Raw genomic sequence first — 27,820 nt, 5'->3', positions numbered from 1 at the left:
TACCATTACCAGATGTCACAGTGAGGGTGGCTGCCAGCCGAATCACTGCTTATTTCTTTAAACTCCAACTCTCTGCTTCTCTCTTCTTCTCCGTCCTTCCTTCTTGATTCTTTTGCCTCTCTCTCTCTCTCTCTCTCTCTCTCTTTCTCTCTCTCTCTCTCTCTCTTGCTTTCTCTGTCTCTCTCTCGCTTTTTTTTTTCTTCCTCCCTTCTCCACTTCCAGCTGTTTTTGGAACACGCAGCGAGAACGGGGGAAGTTTTCCACCAATTGTTTCAGTCCTGAGAGGAGCTCGGCGGTCGGACACTCCCTCCTTCTATCTCTCTCCCCTCTCTCTCCTCTGTCTCTCGCCCTCTCTCTCTCCTCCCCTTGTTGTGACAGAGCACACCTGCTTGATCTTGGCTGCACGCGTTCCGAGTCCAATTACCCCATAGGCCCTCACAGCCACTTCAGTCTCATCCCCCCACTCGACTGGATTTTTGGGAGTCAAGCTCATCTCGCACACTTCTACTCTCTTTGCCTTGGTTCTACTGAGAACAGGTAGGTTATTCCTTTAACTCCGAGAGTGGAGAAAAGTATGCTTAATAATGGGTGAAGTGAGGTTAGCAATAAGGCGTTAGGTTTCACTATGGTTTCATTTTAAAAGAAATAGAGAGAGAGTTTGCTGGATTGTGACTTTTTGCATTACAAAATCTGTCATTCAGGATTTAAAAGTCATAAGTGCTTGTGTTTTTTGCAGTTACAATTGTTAAAACTGGATTTGACTGTGTTTGATTCACTTCTTCATACATTTTTGTATGTTGTGTGTATTTCAGATATGTTGCCAGGTCTTGTTCCCACAGCTCTTTTGGCTTTGTGATGAGAGACCTTTAATCATTTCCAGTCCAATCTGCATACAGCTCAGTGAAAAGAGCAGCGGCTAGGGAAGGGGGTGTGGTAGTGCAGTTGATGCTGGTACCTCACTCCCCTGCCAAAAAAAACGTATTCTCCTGGCCCATTGTTAATCTCTAAGGTGTCCGCCACTGAGTGCCATGTGATGTTTTCAGCACCTTCTTAGTTTACAATTTCAGCTTGCAGTTTTTTTACTTGCTTTTTGAGAAAAGTGTTTGTTGATTGTTTGGATGTGTTTGGATGTAACCCATTCTTCAGGCTAGCTTTTGGAGTGTGTTAGTTGTATACTTGATCAGATTTGTAGTGCTTACATAAAGACAAGGGGTTGAGTGAGGGGAAGGCAGAAAGTTTGTTTCTTCTTACAGTCGACAATTGCTAATGTCAGCGGTAAATATTTTTGTTGAATTCATGTGTTCCTTTTCTCTCTTTGTTTAGCTTTCTTTCATTCTTTTTCTCTTTTTTTCTTTCCCTGTGGTGTTTTTGGGAAGTCTACAAACAAATGAGGAGAGGGGGGAAAAAAGCTAAAACAACAATGAGGATTTCATTGTGTTGATTCAGCCCATTAGTGCTTGTCAAGAACTTGATATGGAAAAGTTGTTTCCGCTGCTTCTCACTCTGTCCATTTCAGCAGTTCATTTGAGACTGCAGCCAGACCGTTCTAAACCCAATCTCTTATCTGTCTGCTCTGCGGCCCTGTTTCTTCTCAATGTGAACCTTCTCTGCCCACAGTTTGCGGCTGTTTTCACAGGAGCAGAACAGAACCCAAATTGCTAGGGGCAACTTAAAGTGAGAGTCTTTGAAGAGGAGATGAACAAAAAAAAAGCTGTACCTGGCAACGCACACAGCCATTAATCCCATAATGGTACAGCTTCCTCTATCAAAGAGAGGTCTGAAGGCTTCCCGGCAAGCCACCACACAACTCTCAGCTAACTCATCACATCCTTTTTTTCCAGCAGGGAAAACACCTAATAAGGCTCAGCTGCACTGAGTGGACTGGAGTGAAAATGAACAAGGGAAAAAGTGAGACAAACTAAATAGAAGGAAAAGTGGGGCTCAGAATAGAATAGAGGCTAAAAGAGGCATAAACAGTGTACTAAAATACATTCAGAGCAATGACAGTACTTCAGCAGTCCATACTGTTGAGTTGAGCTGAGCAGATGTTTAACATTTGAATCAGGAATGAGTGAATGGAAGGTTAGGAGGAGACAAGGCCCAGATTTGCACTCAGGGGCTGCATTTTTTCCATCAACTCTCAGGGTCAAAAAGAGCAAAAGAACAATGGAATTGAATGGACATCAGCCACGAAGACTCCCCCTCCCCCTTTGCTCACTGGAATATCAGAACGTTTCACATGTCAGTCTTTCTGGCCAAAGTTTTAAGGGTCAGACAGAGAAAGAAAATACCATAAGCTATGGGAGAGAAGCCGGGGAAGAAAGGGAAAGAGCACAAAAAGGGAGGAGGAGATGGAAAGAGAAGAAAGGGAGAGAAGGTTGGGCAGTTTGTCCACGTCTGTGCAGCGCAGACTGTTGATAATGGGACTGAGGTTGATGGCAGGCCGACAGCTCTTCTCATGGAACAGCTGAAATGTGGTTTAACCACTCGCTGGCTTTCTCATGCCATGGCTCCCAACAACAGGCATGCTTTAGAGACCCTGAATGATCTTTCAATAATAGTTATGGCTCTGACACTTTATTTCTTCTGCGTGAAGAAATTATATTGATTGTAGTGGTCAAAAGAGTCTTGGGCATTCTTAAAGCCAAAAAATGTCTCATTTAAACATACATGGTTGCATGGGTGGCTATTTTCTGGACGAGATTTCTCCAAACTCCTTGTAACAGGAAGGTTTTGGCTCTGAAATTGTTTATTGGCCATGTCTTTGCATATTTTCAGATACACATCTTCTCGCTCACAAAATCCCCTGATGTATCAGACATTTGTTGAAAATAACGACTGCTGACTCCTCCCACCACTGCCAAATGAAGAGCCCATAAAATCATCATCATTCATTTTTACATTATCGATCACGCTGCATGGGAGGGGAATTGCACTCATTTGCTGATGGGTTAAAAGGGCCACACGTGTTTTAAACGTCCTGTGGCCTTGTAAATACCTTCCAATGATTCATTGCTGACAGACGCTCTGCAGAGGCAGAAACAGGCCTGTGGAGAGTTAGAGGGGAGGGGGGGAAGGTAGCAGACCAGGGTGGAGGGCAGGATGGTAGTTGTCTGTTTTATATTGTTTCCTTCATTGCAACATGGTTTGATTTGCTAAAATCACGACAGCTGAACGCTAACGTATGTTTTTTTCACGCTGCAGAAGTTTAAGTGAAAGATTTGCTGATGTGGTAATCGTTCTGCGGGTATCTCACGGATTTTATAAGCTTGAGAGTTTCAATGAAAGGCAGTGACAAAGAGAAGAAAGTGACAAAGCAAAGGAGGGAGAAAAATTACTTTACTCCCTCATGCAAGCTCTGCTTCCTGTCTGGGAATCATTAGTAATGCTGGGGCCAGACTTGGGGGAGAGTGTAGGGAAGGAAGAGAGGGATGAGACAAAAGAGGGGCACAGAAGAATTGACAAGGATTCCGCCGCCACAGGAAATGTCAACCTCTTTCGTCTGAGATGGGATGATGAATCGCAGGTTTCAGAGACATGAGAGAAAAAGATATGATGTTGGTTCGTGTACTATTTACCACATGCCCTTTTACTAGGATTGTAAATCTTTTGAAAATACAGACTAAACTTTCTCAAAGCTACTTGTGCTTTTTACTTTTTGATACATCTTTTCTATATCCACCATAGTTCAACAGGTATCTGCTGACCATTTAAAGCCCTTTCAAACTCTTCGGAAGGCCTTGAACCATCATTTCAGTTGGGTTTGTTTCACTAGTGATTCAAGTTCAGAGTGAAATGACAATACAGATTAGCATAAAAACAATCAATAACTTTCTTTACTAGTGCATGAACTACTACTACTAGTAAAAGTCACCATAAGCTTTTATCAGAATTAGGTCAAAAATAAAAATGGTTAAATTCATCAGATCCGTTCATTTGCATGATTTTTAAAAGTTCATTAGTAGGAAACTAGTGTGTACCAAGTCCTTTCATATTTGCACTGATTAGTGACAGTCCACTTCTTGTGAATAAAGCCTGTCCCATTTTCAACTTGTAAGCTGGCAAACAGCCGCCGTACCACGACGTGATGCTGGCCAGTCAAGCTACCCCATATCATTTCATAATGATATATTATGAAAATAACTTTGGAGAGGAGAGAAGAGTTTGTTACAAATTGAATACCCAATACCCAAATAGTAAAACCCACTGTTTTAAAAGGAATGTCAATAGTAAGTAATATGGGGAACATGGTCTGTCTGTAATAGTTATTAAAAAAACAAGTGGAGATACAAAAAAAAAAAACTACAAAAATATAAATTTTAGGAAAAGGTAATAAAAAGTCAGATCATGTTTCCTAAGCTGCAGGGCACTAAATGAGCCCTTTTGATTTCCAGCTTGGTGCGATCACTAGGATTCCTCTGTCAAAGTGAAAATGATAAGGGGAATACCTTTTATCCCATAACAGAAATCTTCTTTGAGGGGATTAAAATTGCTGATACTGGCGAGATGTAGAGTTTGCATTGTCAAGTCATGTTCCAGCATGCTCTGTTGGCAGCCTTCTGGGTTTAACATGCACACACACACGTGTGTTTGAGGAGCCTGTGTCGTGTGTTCAGTAGATTCTAGGTGTGTGTGTGTGTGTGTGTGTGTGTGTGTGTGTGTGTGTGTGTGTGTGTGTGTGTGTGTGTGTGTGTGTGTGTGTGTGTGTGTGTGTGTGTGTGTGTGTGTGTGTGGAGGTGGGGGCATCTTCTTAGAACAGGGCCGGTGGACACATCTGAGCATTGGTAATGAAAGAAGCAACGCCCGAGGCACAGCAGGTTGTCTCATGCGTAGAGGCTCATCCCAGGTGTAAAAGCTGTGAAAAGCCTTGAATTTCAACTCTAAAAAAAAAAACATTGCCTTTGACCATAATTCCTTGTTTTGGGATTTGAATATAGAGTGACAGTCATGTTCACAGACATGCCTTGGTTGACAGTGTACCCATTATTTCACCACTCTAATGTACTGTACAATGTACAGGCCCTCCATCTCCAATTCCCAAATCTCCTAACTCACTAATATCAATACCACATACAGTATGGTTTATTCTGCAGCTGTGGTTACAAATTGTGAGTTCATGTTCCAAACAATAATTCCTGGAAATCCCTTATTTTCAATTTTCTTATTTTGATTTCAAAATCTTTCGTTTTAGTCTCATCATGAGTCATTTTTGTCATTGCAGTAATGCTGCAGCCATCGATTGCCCATAGAGCTTAGTTTAAGATCACTCTCTTCTTCTTCTTTTTGCCTGTCTGGCTCACATTAAAAGCTGCTGTTTATGGACAAAGGTTGATAGATTAATGGCAGGACATATGGAGGGCCATCTGAAATCCTGCACCAATGCCATGGGTCAAAGTAGGTAGATAAGGTTCAGTGAGACCTCTGTTATTTTTTGTGCATTGCTGTTCCTTGAAGCAAAGCTGGTACACTGACTTTAAAGATAACTGAATGTTCCAGCCTGCAAGATGTACCAGATGTGAGTAGTTCACAACACTATCACCTCCTATGAAAAGTGATACACTGACTTTCCAGTATTGGCAATTAATGTATTAAACTATGACACAAACCCATGTGGCATCCAAGCAGGATAAAACGAATCACCAAGAGCATCTAAAAGTACTTTTTTAACCCAGGAGTGCTTTGCATCCCTAAATCCAAAACGCCGGCAGAACGCTGCTGCCAAGTCTGCAGACAAGGTTTTCGTTGGATTGAGCTTTCAGCTGCGCTTAGATAAGAGAGCCAACACAGCCAAGATTACTCAGTCTGTCTGAAGACTGGAACAACGTGTACTCTGGATCTACTGTATGTTCAGACCAGAGCTCTTTGTTTCAACGCCTCCCACGACAGTACATACTCCCATGTTTCCAAGTGAGACAAAATGGCAAACGTTTTGCATGGAAAACTCTTCGCATCTATACATCAAACATAGTGTGGCACGATTCCAGGCTCTAAGTGCCGACTTATGAAATCATTCTTTTGAATGTTCGTAGTTTTTTTCCACTTCATAGCAACAGAACAAGAGTAAAAAAAAAAGAAACATTAAGATGCAGAGCTATCCCACCCAACACAATTCCCCTCTGTATGAAAGTGATTTCAAGCTTGGTCATACTGTATGCAAGCACTGTAACCACTGGACTGAAGCTGTACAGTGTGTCAAGGCGGTAACTGTTTTGTGGACACAAACTTTAATTACTGCTTGTGTTGAGAGTCCCTCCAAACCACGATCCCGTGACCTGACGTAACCCTTACCTGGATTTACACTACATCAGCACATCTCTTTCTTTTGCTTTTTTCTCTTATGCTTAAAGAGACGCACTGATTTAAAAGACTTAAACCTTTTTTTCATGTATTACATGTTTACATATAAAGGTGCACATACAACTTGTGCACTTGCTTTAATACTCTTAAAGACACAAACTATTGCTTTAGTCACACCTAAAAAAAACATGGAACTATACACTCAAATGACAGAAGTTAAACAAAGATACAGCTTATAAGCACCATGCACCACATGCACACAGACCATATAAACCAGCCCAGAGTCACTTTCAGCTCTGGCCAACTGGTTTGGGTCAGTTTCATCATCCTGGGCATGATGTTCAGGTCAAGGTCCGCTTAAGAACAGCGACTCCCAGATCATTTGTTAGCAGCTGCGGCACAAATCCGCCCTTCAATTATTGTGGAACCAAGAGGGAAGGAGCAACGTTTGGCTATACGCATGACAAGCAGATTGCTGGGTCTGTGTGTGTGTGTGTGTGTGTGTGTGTGTGTGTGTGTGTGTGTGTGTGTGTGTGTGTGTGTGTGTGTGTGTGTGTGTGTGTGTGTGTTTAAGTGTAAAAGGTCAGGGAGTTTTGTGGATCTCCACACTGTATGAGTTTAAGAGAGTGTGTGGATGTGTCAACTAGTATGTGGTTGTGTTTAGAAATAGAAGAAAGCATAAGGAAGCAGGATTCTCCCAGTGACTCCACTCCTACAGATCTATGCTCCTTAAAGGATTTTAATGACAAACAAATGATTACTGTGATGTATTTCTTTGAGTAGAAAATGTAGCACAGTGCTGTACAGTGGCAGTGGAATTTCCCTTGATGCATCTCCTCTGTATTCCTGCAAGAGCTAATGCAGATGTTCCTTATGCAACAATCAATGTTGTTTCTTTGTCCTTTGCAAAAGCATTTTACAATGGCAGATTGTATTATGGTATCTAGATCAGTGGACCAACAGTAAAACATTTTGCTCTTTAATCACAGATACACAGGTACTTTTCTTGCAGGGGCTAGGTTGAAAAAGTTCAACTGATTTAAAAAAACAACAACAATTTGAATAAAAACTGTAATCACAGTCACCTTTCACATCTAAAAACTACATGTTACGATTGAGAGTGTGTTAAAACCATAGACTGTATATTAATGGCCAGCGCATGTATGACGTCACCCATTGGTTTGTGGAGATCTGCTATCCGTCGTCGAGTTTGCCGTTACGGGCGCAGCCATCCCGGTTGCGGAGGTGACAATTTTAGACGAGAGGGAGGAGCTGCATACACTCTACGTTACGTAACACACTTTCACTGGCAATCACATCATAGCCACGCCCTAAAACACCCCCTGCTTCATCGTCGATTTTAAAATCAACCAGACCATAATTAAAAAAATTAATGTCATTCTGTGTTGCAGAAGACTTAAAACTAGCGATTGAGACCATAAACTCATTATGAAAATGTTTACTGAGGTAATAAATCAAGTGGTTCAAGTGGGTCACTTTCTTATAGACTTCTACAGAAACTGAACTCCTTTTGCAACCGCACGTGTTGCAGCTGGAATTCAGATAGAATGCAGGTTTAAGGCCCTTCCGCATTTGCAGCACTTCGCCAAACCGGATGCGTTGTCCATTAATATTAACAGTCTATGGTTAAAACGTCTAGTTAGAGGGCAAAAAAGCTAATGCCAAAGCGAAAATGTATAAACTGTACAATAGTTAGCTAAAAAAGAATGGAAAAATGGTTGAAATAGATAACTAAAAGTAGCCTAATGGATACATTGTTAACTAAAACTTGATAAATGGTTAAATAGTAGTCTATTATTGTAACTACTTTGGGAAAAGGTCTTTTTTGTTTGCCCTCCATTCCTTAGTTACACATTCGTTAGGTACCTGTACAGCCTGTCCCTTCTGATAAAGTACTATTGTGTAATTTTCTTGTTTTGGTTTGCGCTAACCCATGGTCTATCACCTTTCACCTTCTGCTTAAAACTGACCAGTTAAAAAGCTTATTTGACCAACCTCACTAAATTGTTACACCCAAGTGTTTAACCTTCTCGCCACTCCACCTCTCACCTTTGCCCTTTGCTTCTCTGGTCTTCAATAAATCTCCTGTGTTCTGTCTTTCTCTCACTGTGTCCTTCTTCCTTCACAGTGAATGAAAACAAACAGTTAAACCAAGTATGGTAGTTTCAAAACTAATCATAGACAGACTATTTTGAAAGTGTATCCACCCAAACCTTTGAAATGTGTCCTCTCGTCCTCCAGGCTCCCTGCTAGCAGCACCATGAGGTCAGCCTGTCTCTCTCTGCTCCTGGTCACGGCCTGCTGGGCTCTGCCCTTCCGCCAGTCTGGGTTTCTAGACTTCATGATGGAAGATGAGGCAGGATCGGGCTTGCCTGAAGTGCCAGATATAGGCTTCCCTGTCATGCCTGAAGGACCCAAGTGCCCCTTCAGATGCCAATGCCACCTGCGAGTAATCCAGTGCTCGGACCTCGGTAAGACCTCCCACTAATGGTTCATATGGTTGTGTATAATCCCACACAAGTCATCTGGATCATTTGGATTGATGCTACATGTAGCCCATAAACCCCATAATATATCGGTGTGACTTGATTTGAAATGCAGTTCAGAGTAAATGCAACAAACTTCTTGTTCATATCCATTTTCTTTGCCCAATGCTCCATTCAGATCTGGATTTTAAACAAATGAGGTCACGTAAATGGAAGAGATGAGGTCAGATGGGTGTCTGCAGTAGTTTTATTGTACTTCTATTGTGCTGAGTGACATTACTGTTTTTTAAGAGCAGAAAAGGTCCCTGACTCTACAAACTGTCTTGTGCGTCTAGCCAAACCCACATGTTCATTCCAGGGATATGCTATGTTACATTATTGTGTAGTCCTCCAGAGAACATGACCCCTAAGTTGACACCTTAAATGCTCACAGATGCTGTGAGCTATATTTCACTTCCTGAAACAATTACATTATATGCCCTTTCTGGCAGAATTGTTTTTCAAACAGTGGTGGAGATTAAATGTTAGATTGGGCATTGGAAAGTCCAAAACTTGTTTCTCAATATAAAGCTTACTCACCAAGGTCAAAAGTCTACACTTAATTTACAGAGTTTTTAATTCAGCAGTCACAACAATTTCCTTAATTGTCATCTTCGTTGTTTGGAGCGTATCCACTCTGTTTGTCTAATCTGATGCGTAGCATATACAACAGCTTGAGTCATCCCACAAACTTTGTCATAGAAAGTCCCTGACTTCATTTATTCTTGTATATTACGCAAACATGCTTTGCTTCACAGTTGTGTTTGATAGTTTTTTGGCTCTGCTTTTATTTGGAAAGGATGGAGCATGAGCTTCAAGGAGGCAGATAAAGGAGAGAAGGGAGTTTCACAAATGGACAAACTGGGAGGATAAAATAAAAAGAAGAGTAGACAGACATAACCAGCTCATAACCACGTTGGTTTAGTAAGCTTAAGAGGGCCAGGGTTGAGATGGTGAAATGAAATAGCGTTTACAGATTCAGGATATAGTATAAGCATAAGCAGAGCATGCAGACAGATAAGCAGACCCAGGTGGCTCAACAGTCAGAGCGACAGACAGTCGGAGAGAGTGATGTTCAGGAAAAGACCGGTTCCATTACATCAGTCCTCTAGTCGGGGTCCTAGTCAGCGCAGCACTTTCCCCAGAGACACAGCTCCATGGCTCAATTCTCGACTCCTGCATCAGCACTGTTGGCCCAGCGCCTCCATCTGTTCCCCAGACCTGCTGGCCTGCACGCAAACACACACACACACACACATACACTCACACGTTTAGACACACACAGGATTAAAATTTATTTGTATATATTTGGGCACACTATCCCAAAGCAACTTTTTGTAGATGTGGATTTTCCTCCGTTAGTTTGAAGCTGGCAGGATGACAGCTAGACACACATTCAAGAAAGAAAATCTTGCCTAGGGTTCAAATGAGTTGTGATTATATTTGCCAACTCTTTTAGAATGCGGTTTTGCTTATCCATAGACTGGACAACTGTGTATCCTGCTTACAAGTATTAAGATTCACCTAGTGGCACAATCAGCAGCTTCTCTGATTTTAAATGTTTTCTTTTATAAACAGTGATCGTGTAAGATGTGTGGTAATATAGCTAAATGTACTCATATCCCATAAGGCAATCAGGCCTTTGATGATGCAGCCAGATCAAATCGTCTTGCCCAGCCACAGCAACAGACATGGCAAGGCACTTCCAAACATAAACACTATCATTAATGCTTGGAAGTGTTTAAAATAAGCCCAGCCCAGTCTGAAGCAATTATATGCTTCATATCCCGATCACTTTGCTTTAAAATGGAGTGATTAATAGTGACTATAATAGTGGGAGCCAGATTTAAAGTCACGTTCTTCTTGTTTATTTCCTGCCAAGTTGCTATCAGCTGAAAAGTGAGATGCTGACCAAAACATGACATTCAAATAATTTATTTGCAAGAGTCAGTTCATGTTACTGTTATCATGGCACTGATTACAGCGCTAATCATTTTGTTTCATATGGCCAAGTAATTGTATTTGCAGTACATTAGTACTGTACTACCAGTATAAGGGGAGTATTAGTTTTATATCCGTTTTTAATTTAAAAAATGCCAGGAATTATCTGTTCAGCAGGTAATCTTATACCAAAAGTGTAAAAGTGAACATAAAATAATAATATCTTTATTTTGAAGCATATTTCTTTAAAATAAATCTGGGTGTTACTCTATGAAAATCTAAACAATTACCTTTAAACTTCTCAGTGATGCTACACACACTAACAGACCCATTTTAAATGCAGGAATGCCCTTTTTTTTTTAAATACTTTTTCTAGGCATTTTGCATTTCCATTAAGTTGGGGTGCATGATACAGATTTGATTTTGAAAAAAAAGAGTATTACAAATTGAAGCAGCATAGGCTGAAATAGTCTAACTTTTACTTTTAGAGAAAAACAATAACAAAGAATGTGTGTGAAAGTATAGCGGTACAGTATATAGTGTGGTGCTGCAATGGTGGCGGTGACCACAAACAGCTGTGATGGTTTGTGGGTCATTTACTGCCGAGTTGGAAAAGCTGAGAAAAAAAGCAAACCTAGCTGGAAGTAATGTTTGGGTGAGCTGAGCAGAAGTTGTCACAAGCTTTTAGGACAAAATATGTCCAGACATACGTATGTGGACTAGACATGCAGAATGTAAGCTTCTTTGTTAAACAGTTTATTCTACGCCTCTTCTTCTGAAATGTAAACTGCCCATTATGAATATCAGTGGGATTTTTGGGTTACCACGGATGCAGAAGTGCATACACCGTGACTCCCGGCTGTCTTCGCTCAATTTTGTTTAAAAGCAAGTCCACTCAACCAAACACTCTTTTACTACAGATGCCATTTTCTGTCACATTAGCCATGCCATGATAAAGTCCAAGCAAAACGATATAGCGTGAGCTCAGTGTCCAGGTATGCAGTCGCTTACTCACTCCAAAGGAAATTTGTCTTAAGGTCCATTTCCACCATGTGTGCCTCGAAGCACATGAAACATTTGTTTGGGCCCATTGGAATGTCACTATAAAACCCGTTCTGCTCTACGTCCTTTTCATCGAGACTTTATGTAGCATGCTACATTGACAAAGCAGACTTTGAGTGTTGCTACTGGAAACTGGGTTACTCTTTCCGGCTCGTCCAGATTTGATTCTCTGTCATAACAGTTCTTAAGAGTGTAAAGCCCCTGAAAACTTGATTTCAAATATAAAGTACTTCTCCTCAACATTAAATGTTCATAACTAAATAAGCAACAATCAAAGTTAAAGTTCAGAAGAAGAAAAAACATCCCTAGTTACTATTTCATCAGATTTGATGGACAGTGCCAGCAGCATTAATAAACAACCAAACAACTGTTGCTAAACTCTGTCTGGTGCACATATGTCATGTCACCTTTTCCAACTGCCCACTTAAAAAGTAATGACAAAAGCCAGGACAAAAATACAAAAAACTCTCAAGCAAAAGTGCCAAAATTCTTCCAACAGAACATTTTGTGTTTTGTATTTTGTGTTTTGTTTTGTATTGCTTGAATTTAGAAACTTAATAAGAAAATGTATTTTCAGGGCCTTTAACATGCAACCGACCCAATTTAAAGGGCCTCAGTATGTAGTTTACAATTGATGGACACTGACCATCAAACACTAACCATGGTCATGGAGACAATTAGGTAACCATTTTGTATCCATTTCCTGTTGCGGTCAGGTTGTGGTTAACCTCTCGTCACCACCTCACCTCAAATTTAGTTTCCCATTATCCATCATTTTGACTGATGTATTGCATTTGCATGCTTCTAACCCTCATACCCAACATCTGATTAAATAATGTCTCGTAAAAATTCACCATCAGGTCTGACGGCAGTTCCTGAGGACATCCCAGACGACACCACCCTGCTGGACCTGCAGAACAACAAGATCACTGAAATTAAGGAGAATGACTTCAAGAACCTCAAAGGACTACATGTAAGAAACATTTCAGGTCCTTCTGCAGAGCTCCATGTCTGTGTATGATTCCTAATGTTGTGTTATGTGTTGTTATGTAACCGTAACACAAACTGCAACCCTTCTTCAATATGAACCTTGTTGATCCCCATGGGAAAACATCTTGTTTTTAAATGATTCATTCATGCGTTTCTTCAGTTTTGTGTAAAATGTTACCACCCGCCAGAGCAATTGCTCATTTTAAAAACAATTACATGACTTCACCTCCCATCCCCAAACTCTCTTCATCCTCCTCCATATATCCTCCACTCACCCAGTCTCCAGGTGCATGGAAACTATTTACCCGTAGGCCTTACACCCTCACGCCTTCAAACTCTGGTAGCTTTCTTCTTGCAATAAATACCTCCATCTGATGGTCAGGGCTGTTTCCACTGTAATGTAACTGGCCTCTTAAGGGAATGGACCACATACTTCACATTGCCCCATGTCTGCTTTACATGGGAGTGGAACAGCATGAGTGAGAGTCCTCTGCAAATGCATTAGGGATAACTCCAGAGTGGACTTGAACTTGGCCCACCACCTTGACAGCGCACAGGCACCTGGTTGGAACAGCTGTTGAGCTCAAAATTTCCTGTTTTTGTAGAATCTCATCTGGGAAGTATCTCATATGGGAAGTACACATTTTTAATTGTACCCTTGGTGCATTTGAAGCAGGAAACGTGTCTGTGTGGAAGAAAAAACAGTGAATGCCACTGGGGTGTAAAGTTTCCAATAAAGGTCAAATTCCATATTAATAGAATCTGTTGTAAATTTGATTAAGAACAGACAGAAAAACTGCTGTAAAGATGCAAGACTAATGTTCATTTCCTCCCAGTGTTGTGGAGATAGTGGTAAAAGTTCTACTACACAATGCAGGAACAATAAAAAAAATAAAAACATATTTAACACTTCTCTATTTAACGTATCTCATCTTCCTTAAAGGCTCTGATCCTGGTGAACAACAAAATTACCATCATCCACGCCAAGGCCCTCAGCCCTCTGACCAAGCTGCAGCGTCTCTACCTGTCTAAGAACAAGCTGAAGGACATGCCCGCCAACATGCCTAAGAGCCTGCAGGAGCTGCGCATCCACGAGAACGAGATCACCAAGATCAAAAAGGCCTCCTTCCAGGGCATGTCCCATGTCATCGTCATGGGTATGAGAATAAAATTGTTTCTGCTTTGTTGAAAAATGCAGAGATTTATTTGTATAGCACCAGCTGTTTGAAGAGGTATGATGTAGATTTTTCAGCAGTAGGTCACATCTCTGGAGGTGTATCCGTGACTTTGCGGATGGCCACAGTTCCGCAGGAGTGATAAAAATATTTACCCAGAGTGAAACTAGTGTTTAAATTTAATGTTTCCGCAGTCTGTGCCGAGTTTTCTAGGAATTTCATGAAAAACAAGATCCTCTTTTAGCCTTTGTTAAATGTTGATCAAAGTGATGCATAAATAATTTTAGTTTGAGAATTATTTAAAAAATACACAATTATTCAGGAGTGCTTCAAATGTTCCAAGCCAAACAATCGACCCATTCAATGTACCCTTCAACTACTGCAGAGGATAAAAACAGGCGTTTTTATCAGTCATTTTATTTATTGTTAAAGGGGGTACCTGCCTGTGAATGGTAAATTTGATTGAATTTGGTTTGGAAAGACCAGACATTTCACTGTTGAGACAAGATTTACACATCACAATTGGGAAGTGATGAGACTGCTACAGACTGTTAATGCATGACTACACAGAATATGTTTTGTTTTTTCCAAAAAAGATTATTTGTCCTTCATCCTCATTCCGCTTTTTTCTTTTTGCTTCACTTTGGCAACTCATCTCTAACTTGTAAAACTTCCTGTTCCACAAATTAAAAATTGTCATTCTGTCATTGCTTAACTAAAGCTCAAAGATTGGATTAAATCACTTAAAATGCAATATATGAGAATTATTATCCGTGACAAATCTGGGAATCTGGCGTGGAGAAAGGCTGTGTTTGAAACACAAGCTATTCTCTTGCCTAAGACTTTGTTAACTCATGACTCAGCTCTGTGTTCCTGTAAGAAATTAACTTCATAGACATGATCCATTACTGCCATTCTCTCTTTCTTTTATTTTTTTCTGTCTCAACTGTTTTTTCCTTAACTTTTTTCAGAGCTCGGCTCCAACCCTCTGAAAAGCGCAGGAATCGAGGCCAGTGCTTTTGCTGACCTGAAAAGGGTCTCTTACATTCGCATTGCAGACACGAACATCACAGAGATCCCAAAAGGTAAAGCTCTGATATCTATTTCCACATATAATTTGGCTTAATCCAAGTTTTATTCAGTCAGGGTCAGCCATAAACAACCATCTTCTATCAAAAGAATGCATGCTTGGATTTAAATCAATGGGCTCAATGTGATAAAACACAGACTGTACTGCACAGTAATTCAAAACTAGCCTAGCCTATCTCAGGGTGGGAACATATCTGGTGCATTTAATAAAATGATACATGGAATGATCTTTTGGATTTAATAGACTTGGGAACAGCCATTCCTTGATAATTTATCTGTGCTTTTTTAGCTTTTTGCATAAAATGCCTGTCTTGTGGGTTGCCAGGTCTGCCCAGCTCTCTCTCTGAGCTCCACCTGGATGGAAACAAGATCTCCAAGGTTATGGCTGCCAACCTCCAAGGCCTGAAGAACCTGGCAAAGTAATACAAATTATGATTCTCTCTTTACATAAACCCATGTTTATCATATACTGAAAAGGGAGATGTAACTATTGCTACAGCAGCCATTGTGGTCAGAAATGACAATTACAATGCCATTGTGCTTTGAGAGTCCCTTCATTTCCTAATAGTCTTGAGTCATGTCTCCTGGTTATCTTCTTGTTTTACTTTTGTTAGGCTATATAACTATTTTAATGTTTTTGTAAATGCTAACACGTAGCACAAGCAGTGACTAATAAAGTCATCACATTGACTGAATAATGTCAGTTCTATCTATCTCAAGTTTGCTAACATTAGCCACCATAAGCCACTGGTCCAGACCAAGTATGGTTGTAGCAGAAAAAAACCTGACTGTATTATAATTAGCAAGGTGGATTTTATTGCTCATGAATTCAGCCTTTCATGTTTGTCAGTCACACAGCTGTATCTATCTAAAGTTTGCTAACATTAGCCATAAGCTACTTGTACCTGACCAAGAGAGGTTTTAGCGGGAAAACTGAGTGTATTGAATTTAGCAAGGTTTCATTTGTAAGATGACATTTGTGTTATTTCAACTTGAATAATGTCAGCTGTATCTGTCTAAACTTTGCTAGCCGTAGCATTAGCCACCATAAGCTACTGGTCATACCAGACTAAGTAAGGTTGTAGTGGGAAAACCCCTGAGTGTATTTAACAAGTTTTATTGCTAATGAATTCAGTTTTTCATTTGTAAGAGGAAGATTGCCTTATTTCATAATTCCAAACTCTTTGGAAACATGGTATTCCTTTTATTATTCTGTTTGGTTTTTACGACGGAGCATTAGGGCCACATCAAGGGAAGAAAAAATTAAGGAGGAAGATTTTTTATTTATTTTGCATTTCGAGAATAAATTCGAAATGTCGAGAATAAAGTCAACATGACGAGATAAAGTTGAACTACCATTTCGAGAATAATATTGAAATGTCGAGATTAAAGTTGAAATGACGAGAATAAATTCAACTCCTTTATCACTTGCCGTATTCACATTAGAGCGACTGTCCGCCATGCCAGCTGCTATGTAGGCAACCTCATAGATATGGGTTACAGCCTTGGAGTGCCGCGCTCGCCTGAGCCCCAACTCCTTCAGGATCAAACAATTTGATCAATTGTCTTATTGTGTCTTGTGATACAACATATCCTCTCTGTATTGTGTGTAGGTGTAACCATCGATAGCCTACCCTTGCATCTGTCCTTTACAAGCTATTTAAATTTGCAGGAATACGGCCACCTCTTCCAAGTTTGTGTTGTTTCTCCTTCTGAACAGACTTATCACCATACTGTGTTTATGTGCCAAAATATAAAGAATTTCCTTATTATTAAAACCGATTCTGAAGTATAATTTCACAAGATATTTTGTAGAAGACTATAGGTAAAGCTAGTAGTTTGGTTTATTCTCAAAAGTCCGACTTGATTCTTAAAATATCAGGTTTTTTCTCGACATGTCGACTTTATTCTCGAAACGGTATTTTCAACTTTATTCTCATGTTGACTTCATTCTCGACAATTCGACTTTATTCTCGAAAAAGTATTTCAACTTTATTCTCATCATGTTGACTTTATTCTCACCATTTCGACTTAATTCTCGACATTTTGACTTTAATCTCGAAATGCAAAATAAATAAAAAATCTTCCTCCTTAATTTTTTTCCCCTTGATGTGGCCCTAATGCTCTGTCGTAGGTTTTTCATGCTGTCTCATGTTTTTATTCTCTGGTTTGACATGTATTAGCTTTACTCTGGTATTACCGTTTAAGGAATTTACTGTATAAAAAGATTTAAGACCCAAACAGTAGTTTTTGGATAATCAAAATAACTGGTTTGCGCATAAAATGTGGATACACTTTGTGTTTATAAGATTACTGCTCAGATTGTGCCAAAGATGGCATACCAAACTAGAACAAAGAGGTCTTTGATGAAGTGAAGTAGGTTGTAGAGGATATAAGCAAAGGATGGTTTTTATTTTCCACTCAGTTAAAATTAAGAAATAGACTTGGAAAGTAATGGCCTCAATGCAGTATGCGGTAGATTCTTTTCGGTATCCTCATTTTCTTATGTTTTTTTTTTTGTTTTTTTTGCACCATATTGTTAACTAACGATAATTTTGGCACACGGAGACAAACGTTGATGTCCCTATCTTTGTTTCTCCACTCGTGTGCTCTTGTGTTCCTTGTTCTGCTATACATTTGCACATTTCCATGTCTCATGTACTTTCTGATTTGTCCTGCAGACTGGGTCTGAGCTACAATGAGATCAGCTCTGTGGAAAATGGCACTCTGGCCAACGTCCCCCACCTCCGAGAGCTGCACCTCGACAACAACGCTCTGACCAGTGTTCCTGCTGGCCTGCCTGACCACAAGTACATCCAGGTACATACTGGTTTCTTTAGCATTGTAACTACTTGTATATCTTAGATTGTTATTGCATCCATTTAGTTACAGTAAATTATCTCTGCTTGAGCATTATAGTTATGTTTCTCATTTTCTTACGGTGTGATCACACACTGCTCATTTTCTCTGATCTAAACCATACTGGAAAAGTTTACTTTCTTGCATTTTTGCATTTGGTTTGTTTCACTGCCCGATTACAAGTCAAGCAAGGCTTCCCTTAACAAAAGTCACATGGATTCATTTAGTTTGTTTATTGAGTAGTGTTGAGAGCCTATCATACTATAATGTTACAGGTTTTGGCAGTAGGGGGAAGTGTAAACACACCTGATTTAAGGCCCTTTAACTGTAATGCAGCTAAAGTTTTTTTTTTTTTTTTTTTAAATGACATTGTTCTCAGCAGCCATAACAACCAAATGATGGGAAGAACATGGTTTGGAGAAATACTGTAGCTCCCAAAAAGCTGATATGCATTTCTCTAAGTAGAGATTGGGACAATGCAGTTGTAGTACCAAGAGCAAAAGCCACAGGGTTTAAATATGAATATGGGAATATTTAAAACAAATAAATAAATAACAACCAACACCTTCAAATTTGGGATGTTTTGTATGAAATTAAAAGAATACAAAGTTGAATGTGAACTTAAAAAATCAACTCTAACATGACAATTATTATAGTAGATAGTCAGTGCGTGCTCAGTAAGGTTTTAACTGTAGAAACTACATGAGGTTTTTCATATTCTTGTGATAAAAAAAAATATATTTATTTTTTATTTTTATTATGTTATTATGTTCTTTGTCTTCTGTCCTATGCATGTTCCATTGCATAAGATGGCAATTGTAACTCGTTATGACTTTGGTGTTTTTGGTGGCTTTGGAATATGTAATTAGCATTATATTGTCTGTCCCAGTGAGTTTGTGGCACCTCCCTCCTTTTGTTCTTATTTCTAAGATCCTTCTTATCCTCCTCAGCGCTGCATGACAAGGGCTACTGTGTTAAAAACACAATGATCAGCTGCATGGATGTTTTTAGCCTTTCATATATGTTTTTTATGTGCTTCTGATATCAAGCAGCATCAACTCTTAATTTTGAAGTATGATGCAGGAAGTCTTTTTCTGGCTGTTATTAGTTAAACATCCTGAAGAAAAAAATATCAATTTGGCTTTCTTGAGCTATTATTATTCATATGGTGACTTATGATTATCTTCTTCATCTGCTTTTTTTTTCTTCGACAAACTAAATTATTGCCATGCACTTCCCACTCAGGTTGTCATTATTTAAATCCCTTCTCTAGGTGGTCTACCTCCATGTCAACAAGATTGCTGCTGTAGGAACAGGGGACTTCTGTCCTCCTGGCCTCAACCACAAGAAGGCCATGTACTCTGGCATCAGCCTGTTCAGCAACCCTGTGCCTTACTGGGAAGTTCAGCCCATCACCTTCCGCTGCGTCTTTGACCGCTCTGCCATCCAGCTCGGCAACTACAGGAAGAAGTAGAGCGTCACACGCTCCACCGCAAGGAAATGTGTGTTTGTAAATGAGTGTGTGAAAGTTTTCTAAGTGTGCATGTTTGACTACAACCCCACAACACTGACCCCTACCAACACTGCCTCCCCACAAATGATGATGTCATTAATCCATGCACTCATTTCAAATCTCTAGTGGACATGGACCTCAAACACAACATATCATTTTCATTATTTAGCTTCAATGTTGGTGTAACAGTAGTAGCACACTCGGCTTACAGCAAACACCAGCATACTATGGTGATGCTCTCACACACAGCACATCATTCATAGAAGCAGTTAGGCAAACATTAACATTGTATGTACAAATATGTTCTCACATACATGCTGTAACATATTATTTCATTCAGTGGATACATTAAAATTCAGAGGTGATCCCTAACCAAAAAGATTTGAAACGTTTCTCAGTGGAAAATGTTATAATCCCATTTTGATCAACCTGCAGCCATTGTATGAATTATAAGAAAGCTGGCCTGTAGAGCAGGCAGCAAGGGGATAACTTGTGTTTTACAATACCTTTAACAACTGGTATACTAGAATGTACTAGATATTACCTGTGTACTAGGAATAGCATTCAGAGTGTAACATTACCATGCTGCACTCCTTGAAAGAACTCCTGAGTTTCTATTTGTATTGTACTCAATTCAAGTAGAGATAAAAGCAACCGTGACTTCTATCACATTGTGATTTCTTGTGCTTGCTTCAGTGTTGATTTAGTTCTGGGTATTTTTATACTTTTTCTTCATCACATTTCCTCTCCTGTCCCTCTCCGAGTGTATGTTGTTCCATTAAAAAAAAAAAAATCAAGGTGAAAATAGCTTATAGAAAATGTAGAATAAACCATATATGTTTTAAACAGAAGCCATTCCCAAAGATTTATATGCATGCTCTTATTTTTTTTCCTTTCAACTTGAACCTGGTTCTTTCTGGAATCTCTTGTTAATGTGTGTATGTATTTCTTTCCATGTGTTCTTGCCCTTTATTTCTTTTTTTAAGAGTCAAGAAAAAATTGGATCATATGTGGACTAGCATGCCCACTGTAACAATGTTGGTGCGAATGTTATATGTATAGACGCTGTATATAAATGCTGTATAAAAACCTCTTTAATTTGCTTAAAGGCACAAGCACTTACCATAGCTCAGACTTAATATATCAGCAACACAGGTGTTCTTTTTTCCGGAGCAGGGGCTCCAGCTAAGGTGTCCTGAACAAAATAAAAATACTAATGGAAAAAGTAGCAGTTTTTGATGCATGTAATGACCAGAACTTGCATTGATTATCAATTATGTGAATGGAGATGTGTGCTCCCGGTCACTGGATGGTGCTACATTAGCTACAGCACAAATACAAATAGGGCAGCGGCTTCCGGGCGAACAAGGTCAAGAGGAGGCACAGGTAAAATGTACTGAGAAACAGGTGAGACACCTTAACAATAAACAACAAACACACACATTACACGAAAGTGCTTCAGGCACATATTATTGATTGAAAAAAAACTTTGACAAAGATTTGAAATGTCCAAAAGGTCTCCATGGTGGATTTAATCAAAGATATTCACATGTTCACGGAAAAAGTAGCATTTTATGAGATATCTGTGCATATTCATGTTTTAGTTATGGTAAGGACTTGTCAACGAAATGCACCCAAGCAACAGCCAAAAATAAATCTGGCTTTAAACATTTCAGCCTCATGGGCACTTAAAAAGTTATCAATCATTTTCACTTTTATCAGACACTTTAGCCAGTTTCAAAGCACTGGTTTCTTGTCATCTGGTAACAATAAGTCACATTACAGACCATCGAGACTACTCTTGTCAAAGAGTAAATATGGGTCGAATTCTTCTTCTACGCTCTATGTAAGTAACATTTGGGCCATTCATCAAGTTCAATTCAACATCATTCAAGTTATATTCGCTTAGGATATGAGCAGCAAGTCTTATAGGAATAGATGTGTCTGACGTTTTTTGGCTTAAATTAAAACAGAATTGTAAATTTAATCAATGACAGAGTCCTGTAATAGACCCAAGTTTTGCAAACTACACTGAACTATAAACTTTTTTTTTCGTTAAGCCTTTGAGAACTCATGTTTCATAACAGTTCAATTGTTCCAAGTGAAGCCTCCCATCTATTTTCTATATTCCCTTATCCTGTGCAGGATTCAGGTGGGTGGAGCCCTTCCCAGCATGCATTAGCCAAGAGTCAGGATGTACTGTATACATTTACAAGACATATATGCATCTATATTTACAAATAGACAGACAACGCATTCAATTTAGAGTCTCCAGTCCACCGTCTCTATGGTTTGTGTAGAGTCCAACTGACACAGGGATAACATGCAAACTCCAGGCCAGTGAGTTCGATAATAGACTTTCCTGCTGTGGGTGGACAATGTGAATCACTTTGCCACCATATCAACATATCCAGGTCTCTTGGGGAGTGAAAACTGTTGGGTGGAGGGTCTGAAGAAAGTTAAAAAAATCTAATTTATGGTAGATTAATTTGTTTCTGGCTATCTCTGCAGCCTCTAACTCATATTGATGGGTTTTGTGGTCTGAGGTTAAAATATATACTATATATATTTGCACATGGACCATTTCTGGCCACTGAGCCACTAGTGATTTATTCTCCTCCAGCCATTTAAGAGACAGTAATAGCAATATTTAGGTTAAAGAAAAAAAGAAATGAGATGTGGTGGTTGAGACTCCTGCCTCTGAAAGCTAGTTGTAGAATGTCTAATTATCAATGCTTAAAAGAAAATATTTTTCACTTTGTGCATTCATACACCAATTTTTCATTGTATTGTTTGGAGTCTCAGAAGTGACAATTATCAATTACCAAAAGTCACTGCATTACTGCCATCAACTGTTTATTTTCAACACCCTCCTTTCTGTACGTCCATTTTTTGCCACTAGACCAATCAAACAGTTCTCATTATCAAAAAAGCAAAAACAAAATTGGGATGTTTGAGATAAATTATAAGTATTGGGAGTAAAATTGGGAAAATAAATACAATAGTGTGTGTAGAAGTAGATAAATGATTGAGTGTGTGCTTGGACTGAAAAAATATAAATAAATGTTATTCATTTCATCAACTTCACTCATAAAATAATTAGTGAAAATTGACACTTTTGGGCCTCCATATAAACTGCCTCCCTCACTGTGTGGCGTTAAATTACAAATAATGCAAACAGCCTATCCCAAAAAAAGAAGCAATGAAAAAACAGAACATTTAAGAGTTATCATTGGCTCAAATCCATCTCTGTCTGATATAACTTGGGTCTTTTTTTTAACCAAGGACAGACTGAAAAGCATCAGTGTTTGAGCACTGGCTCTCATCCCAGCAATGCAGAGTCAGTTTAATACAGCAACGTGATTGTACTTCAATCTGTTGCCCCCATGTGGTGGTTATTGGTACAGAACTTTATATTCTTTGTCGCTCCCCCCTAAAACACACTTGCAAAAGCACAGCGCAACTTGATCTTCTCAACAGACATCTATCTTCTCTAGACCATAAGCACTTAGACTTATTGCTTTAGGCCCGTTGCCAGTATTTATGTGTGTTGGTGCAAGTAGATGGAGGTGTCTTCATGGTTTTAGTTAAAAGCTTGAGAAGAAGTACTTTGGAGAAAATCAGTTGTGTGCAAATATGTTTCCGTCAACTTAATTCGGAGCATATTTGCACATACTGTGCACTCATTGCTTAGTGTGTTTTCACATGCACATGTGAGTGTGCACGTGTGTGTGTGTGTGTGTGTGTGTGTGTGTGTGTGTGTGTGTGTGTGTGTGTGTGTGTGTGTGTGTGTGTGTGTGTGTGTGTGTGTGTGTGTGTGTGTTTTAAGTGCTTGTCTTGTGGCGCGTATGCAACCAAAGTAGGCTGAGCTTCCCCGTGTCGAAAGCAAAGACTGGTGATATCCTGCTGAAGAGCAGATGTGTTACACATTTATGCAGAATGTCATTTTAATCTGCAAATCTAAACTATATTAACCAAATGTAACTACACACAAACACCTGGGCTTATGCCTGTCTGATACCTGTAATATGATACTAAATTCCTCCAAACACCACTTCTAACAAACACCACCACCACCACCAATGTGTTAAACCCTAGTATTACTGTGCATGAGATGTTGTATGAAAACAATACACTTTAGCTATATCCCTTAATTTAGGGATTGTGAGAGAAGGGGGATTTGTGTGATACTGGTGGGTAATTTAACCACAAATGGACCAGAGGTATGTTGTGTGAGGCAGTTCTTGTCGTCTGATTTAGTGCCAGTTCACTCTTGCAGCACATGTGAGCCCATGAGAGACAAGGTGAGAGAATCACTTGGCCTGCCTCGGGATGAGTCTCTGGTTTTAAGCGCAGTGCTTACCACATGGCCACATGGTAGGAACAGAAGGTGGTGTCTGGGTGCTGTCTGAGATTTTATTAGAAGCCTCTGGGTGTCTGTGCCAAGAAGTCCAAGAATATCCCAGTTGGCTAATATGCTTGCTTGGATCTTCATGTTTGTACCGCTTGTATCTTAGTTATGAACAATTTTTTTTTTGCACATGTGCTCCTATTTATGTAGCCTGTAAATGTGTCTGTGTGGTGTTGACAAGGACGAAAGATCCAGAGAAGAGATGGCAATGCGTTTCCTTTATTTTCAGGACTATTTACATTGTAGATTCTCACTGAAGGCATCAAAACTATGAATGAACGCATGTGGAATTTTGTACTTAACAAAAAAGTGTAAAATAACTGAAAACATGTCTTATATTCTAGATTCTTCAAAGTAGCCACCCTTTGCTTTGATTACTGCTTTGCACACTCTTGGCATTCTCTTGATGAGCTTCAAGAGGTAGTAACCTGAAATGGTTTTCCAACAGTCTTGAAGGAGTTCCCAGAGATGCTTAGCACTTGTTGGCCCTTTTGCCTTCACTCTGCGGTCCAGCTCACCCCAAACCATCTCGATTGGGTTCAGGTCCGGTGACTGTGGAGACCAGGTCATCTGGCACAGCACTCCATCACTCTCCTTCTTGGTCAAATAGCCCTTACACAGCCTGGAGGTGTGTTTGGGGTCATTGTCCTGTTGAAAAATAAATGGTGGTCCAACTAAATGCAAACCGGATGGGATGGCATTCACGGTGGGAACCAGGCATGTAGAATCCATCCGTTCACCTTTTCTGCGTCGCACAAAGACACTGCGGTTGGAACCAAAGATCTCAAATTTGGACTCATCAGACCAAAGCACAGATTTCCACTGGTCTAATGTCCATTCCTTGTGTTTCTTGGCCCAAACAAATCTCTTCTGCTTGTTGCCTCTCCTTAGCAGTGGTTTCCTAGCAGCTACTTGACCATGAAGGCCTGATTCGCGCAGTCTCCTCTTAACAGTTGTTCTAGATATGTGTCTGCTGCTAGAACTCTGTGTGGCATTCATCTGGTCTCTAATCTGAGCTGCTGTTAACTTGGGATTTCTGAGGCTGGTGACTCAGATGAACTTATCCTCAGCAGCAGAAGTGACTCTTGGTCTGCCTTTCCTGGGGCGGTCCTCATGTGAGCCAGTTTCGTTGTAGTAGTTTTTGCGACTGCACTTGGGGATACATTCAAAGTTTTCTCAATTTTCCGGACTGACTGATCTTAATTTGTTAAAGTAATGATGGCCACTCGTTTCTCTTTACTTAGCTGATTGGTTCTTGCCATAATATGAATTCTAACAGTTGTCCAATATAGTCGCCTGTGTATCAACCTGACTTCTGCACAACACAACTGATGGTCCCAACCCCATTAATAAGGGAAAAAATTAACCCTGACAAGGCACACCTGTGAAGTGAAAACCATTTCAGGTGACTACCTCATGAAGCTCATTGAGAGAACACCAAGAGTTTGCAGCGCTATCAAAAGAGCAAAGGGTGGCTACTTTGAGGAATCTAAAATATAAGACATGTTTTCAGTTATTTCACGTTTTTGTTAAGTACATAATTCCATGTGTTCATTCATAGTTTTGATGCCTTCAGTGAGAATCTACAATGTAAATAGTCATGAAAATAAAGAAAACGCATTGAATGAGAAGGTGTGTCCAAATGTTTGGCCTGTACTGTATATATATATATACAGTGCCTTGCGAAAGTATTCGGCCCCCTTGAACTTTTCGACCTTTTGCCACATTTCAGGCCTCAAACATAAAGATATAAAACTGTAATTTTTTGTGAAGAATCAACAACAAGTGGGACACAATCATGAAGTGGAACGAAATTTATTGGATATTTCAAACCTTTTAAACAAATAAAAAACTGAAATATTGGGCATGCAAAATTATTCAGCCCCCTTAAGTTAATACTTTGTAGCGCCACCTTTTGCTGCGATTACAGCTGTAAGTCGCTTGGGGTATGTCTCTATCAGTTTTGCACATCGAGAGACTGACATTTTTGCCCATTCCTCCTTGCAAAACAGCTCGAGCTCAGTGAGGTTGGATGGAGAGCGTTGTGAACAGCAGTTTTCAGTTCTTTCCACAGATTCTCGATTGGATTCAGGTCTGGACTTTGACTTGGCCATTCTAACACCTGGATATGTTTATTTGTGAACCATTCCATTGTAGATTTTGCTTTATGTTTTGGATCATTGTCTTGTTGGAAGACAAATCTCCGTCCCAGTCTCAGGTCTTTTGCAGACTCCATCAGGTTTTCTTCCAGAATGGTCCTGTATTTGGCTCCATCCATCTTCCCATCAATTTTAACCATCTTCCCTGTCCCTGCTGAAGAAAAGCAGGCCCAAACCATGATGCTGCCACCACCATGTTTGACAGTGGGGATGGTGTGTTCAGGGTGATGAGCTGTGTTGCTTTTACGCCAAACATAACGTTTTGCATTGTTGCCAAAACGTTCGATTTTGGTTTCATCTGACCACAGCACCTTCTTCCACATGTTTGGTGTGTCTCCCAGGTGGCTTTTGGCAAACTTTAAACGACACTTTTATGGATATCTTTAAGAAATGGCTTTCTTCTTGCCACTCTTCCATAAAGGCCAGATTTGTGCAGTATACGACTGATTGTTGTCCTATGGACAGAGTCTCCCACCTCAGCTGTAGATCTCTGCAGTTCATCCAGAGTGATCATGGGCCTCTTGGCTGCATCTCTGATCAGTCTTCTCCTTGTATGAGCTGAAAGTTTAGAGGGATGGCCGGGTCTTCGTAGATTTGCAGTGGTCTGACACTCCTTCCATTTCAATATTATCGCTTGCACAGTGCTCCTTGGGATGTTTAAAGCTTGGGAAATCTTTTTGTATCCAAACCGGCTTTAAACTTCTCCACAACAGTATCTCGGACCTGCCTGGTGTGTTCCTTGTTCTTCATGATGCTCTCTGCGCTTTACACGGACCTCTGAGACTATCACAGAGCAGGTGCATTTATACGGAGACTTGATTACACACAGCTGGATTCTATTTATCATCATTAGTCATTTAGGTCAACATTGGATCATTCAGAGATCCTCACTGAACTTCTGGAGAGAGTTTGCTGCACTGAAAGTAAAGGGGCTGAATAATTTTGCACGCCCACTTTTTCAGTTTTTTATTTGTTAAAAAAGTTTGAAATAACCAATGAATTTCGTTCCACTTCATAATTGGGACCCACTTGTTGTTGATTCTTCACAAAAAATTACAGTTTTATATCTTTATGTTTGAGGCCTGAAATGTGGCAAAAGGTCGAAACGTTCAAGGGGGCCGAATACTTTCGCAAGGCACTGTATATATATATATATTCAGTGTGTTAGAAAAATTATGCTTAGAATGGTTTTTGCTTCAGTTTACCAGTTAAACCATTTGCATCCAAACTGCTGTTTTAGTATTTCTGTTTTAGTATTTCTGTCTTTCATGTTATCATGTGTTAATCATGAAAGATGAGTGACCTTGCCAAGAGCACAGGATGTATCCCTGAGGGCAGAACGCATAACGTGGAGGAGATGCCGGGCCTGACCAGAGATAAGAAGAAAGCTACTGATTGCATGAACTTTTGTCAACCGAATAACTAACTTGACTCCCAACTCCTTTAAAAAGGCACTGTTGTGAACAATTTTCAGTCACTTTCTGTACTATGCTGTGAGTGCTGTAAACTGACTCACTGCAAGTAAAAATTAACTTTTGTGCAATCACGGAAGGCTTGTATCATGTGGATGTGCCGACAATGTTGTTGTCATTACTTAGAATTCCTCAAGGGGCTGACAAACTACGCACTACAGCTTTAAACAGCTTTAAACATGTAAAGAAACATAACAAATATAAATAATTAGGCTACTTATCACTACTGAAGAAATTATTTGCTTATATAAATATTTCTTATTTTCCTTTATGACAGTATAATTCTACCAATATCCCAAGGAATAC

The 27,820-nt window shown here is 39.8% G+C and overlaps 1 protein-coding gene across 2 annotated transcripts; it reads left to right on the top strand.

Annotated features, from left to right (window-relative positions):
- Positions 1-271: 271 nt before the first annotated feature.
- dcn (decorin) lies at positions 272-20,698 on the top strand. 2 transcript variants are annotated; one of them, XM_039792178.1, is made up of 8 exons: positions 272-537; positions 8,560-8,789; positions 12,707-12,819; positions 13,780-13,993; positions 14,983-15,096; positions 15,426-15,519; positions 17,782-17,920; positions 19,233-19,433. In XM_039792178.1, exons 2-8 carry the CDS (start codon positions 8,579-8,581, stop codon positions 19,431-19,433), a joined length of 1,086 nt encoding a protein of 361 aa, XP_039648112.1. In that variant the 5' UTR covers positions 272-537; positions 8,560-8,578. The 2 variants fall into 2 exon arrangements, with proteins under 2 accessions (XP_039648112.1, XP_039648113.1); XM_039792179.1 differs by lacking the exon at positions 272-537 and having other exon boundaries at positions 8,579-8,789; positions 19,233-20,698.
- Positions 20,699-27,820: the final 7,122 nt, after the last annotated feature.

Source organism: Perca fluviatilis, chromosome 23, assembly GCF_010015445.1.
Source record: "Perca fluviatilis chromosome 23, GENO_Pfluv_1.0, whole genome shotgun sequence".
In the NCBI taxonomy this organism is placed as follows: Eukaryota; Metazoa; Chordata; class Actinopteri; order Perciformes; family Percidae; genus Perca; species Perca fluviatilis.
The sequence above is the reverse complement of the archived record's forward strand: the minus strand, read 5'-3'. Positions and strand labels throughout refer to the sequence as shown.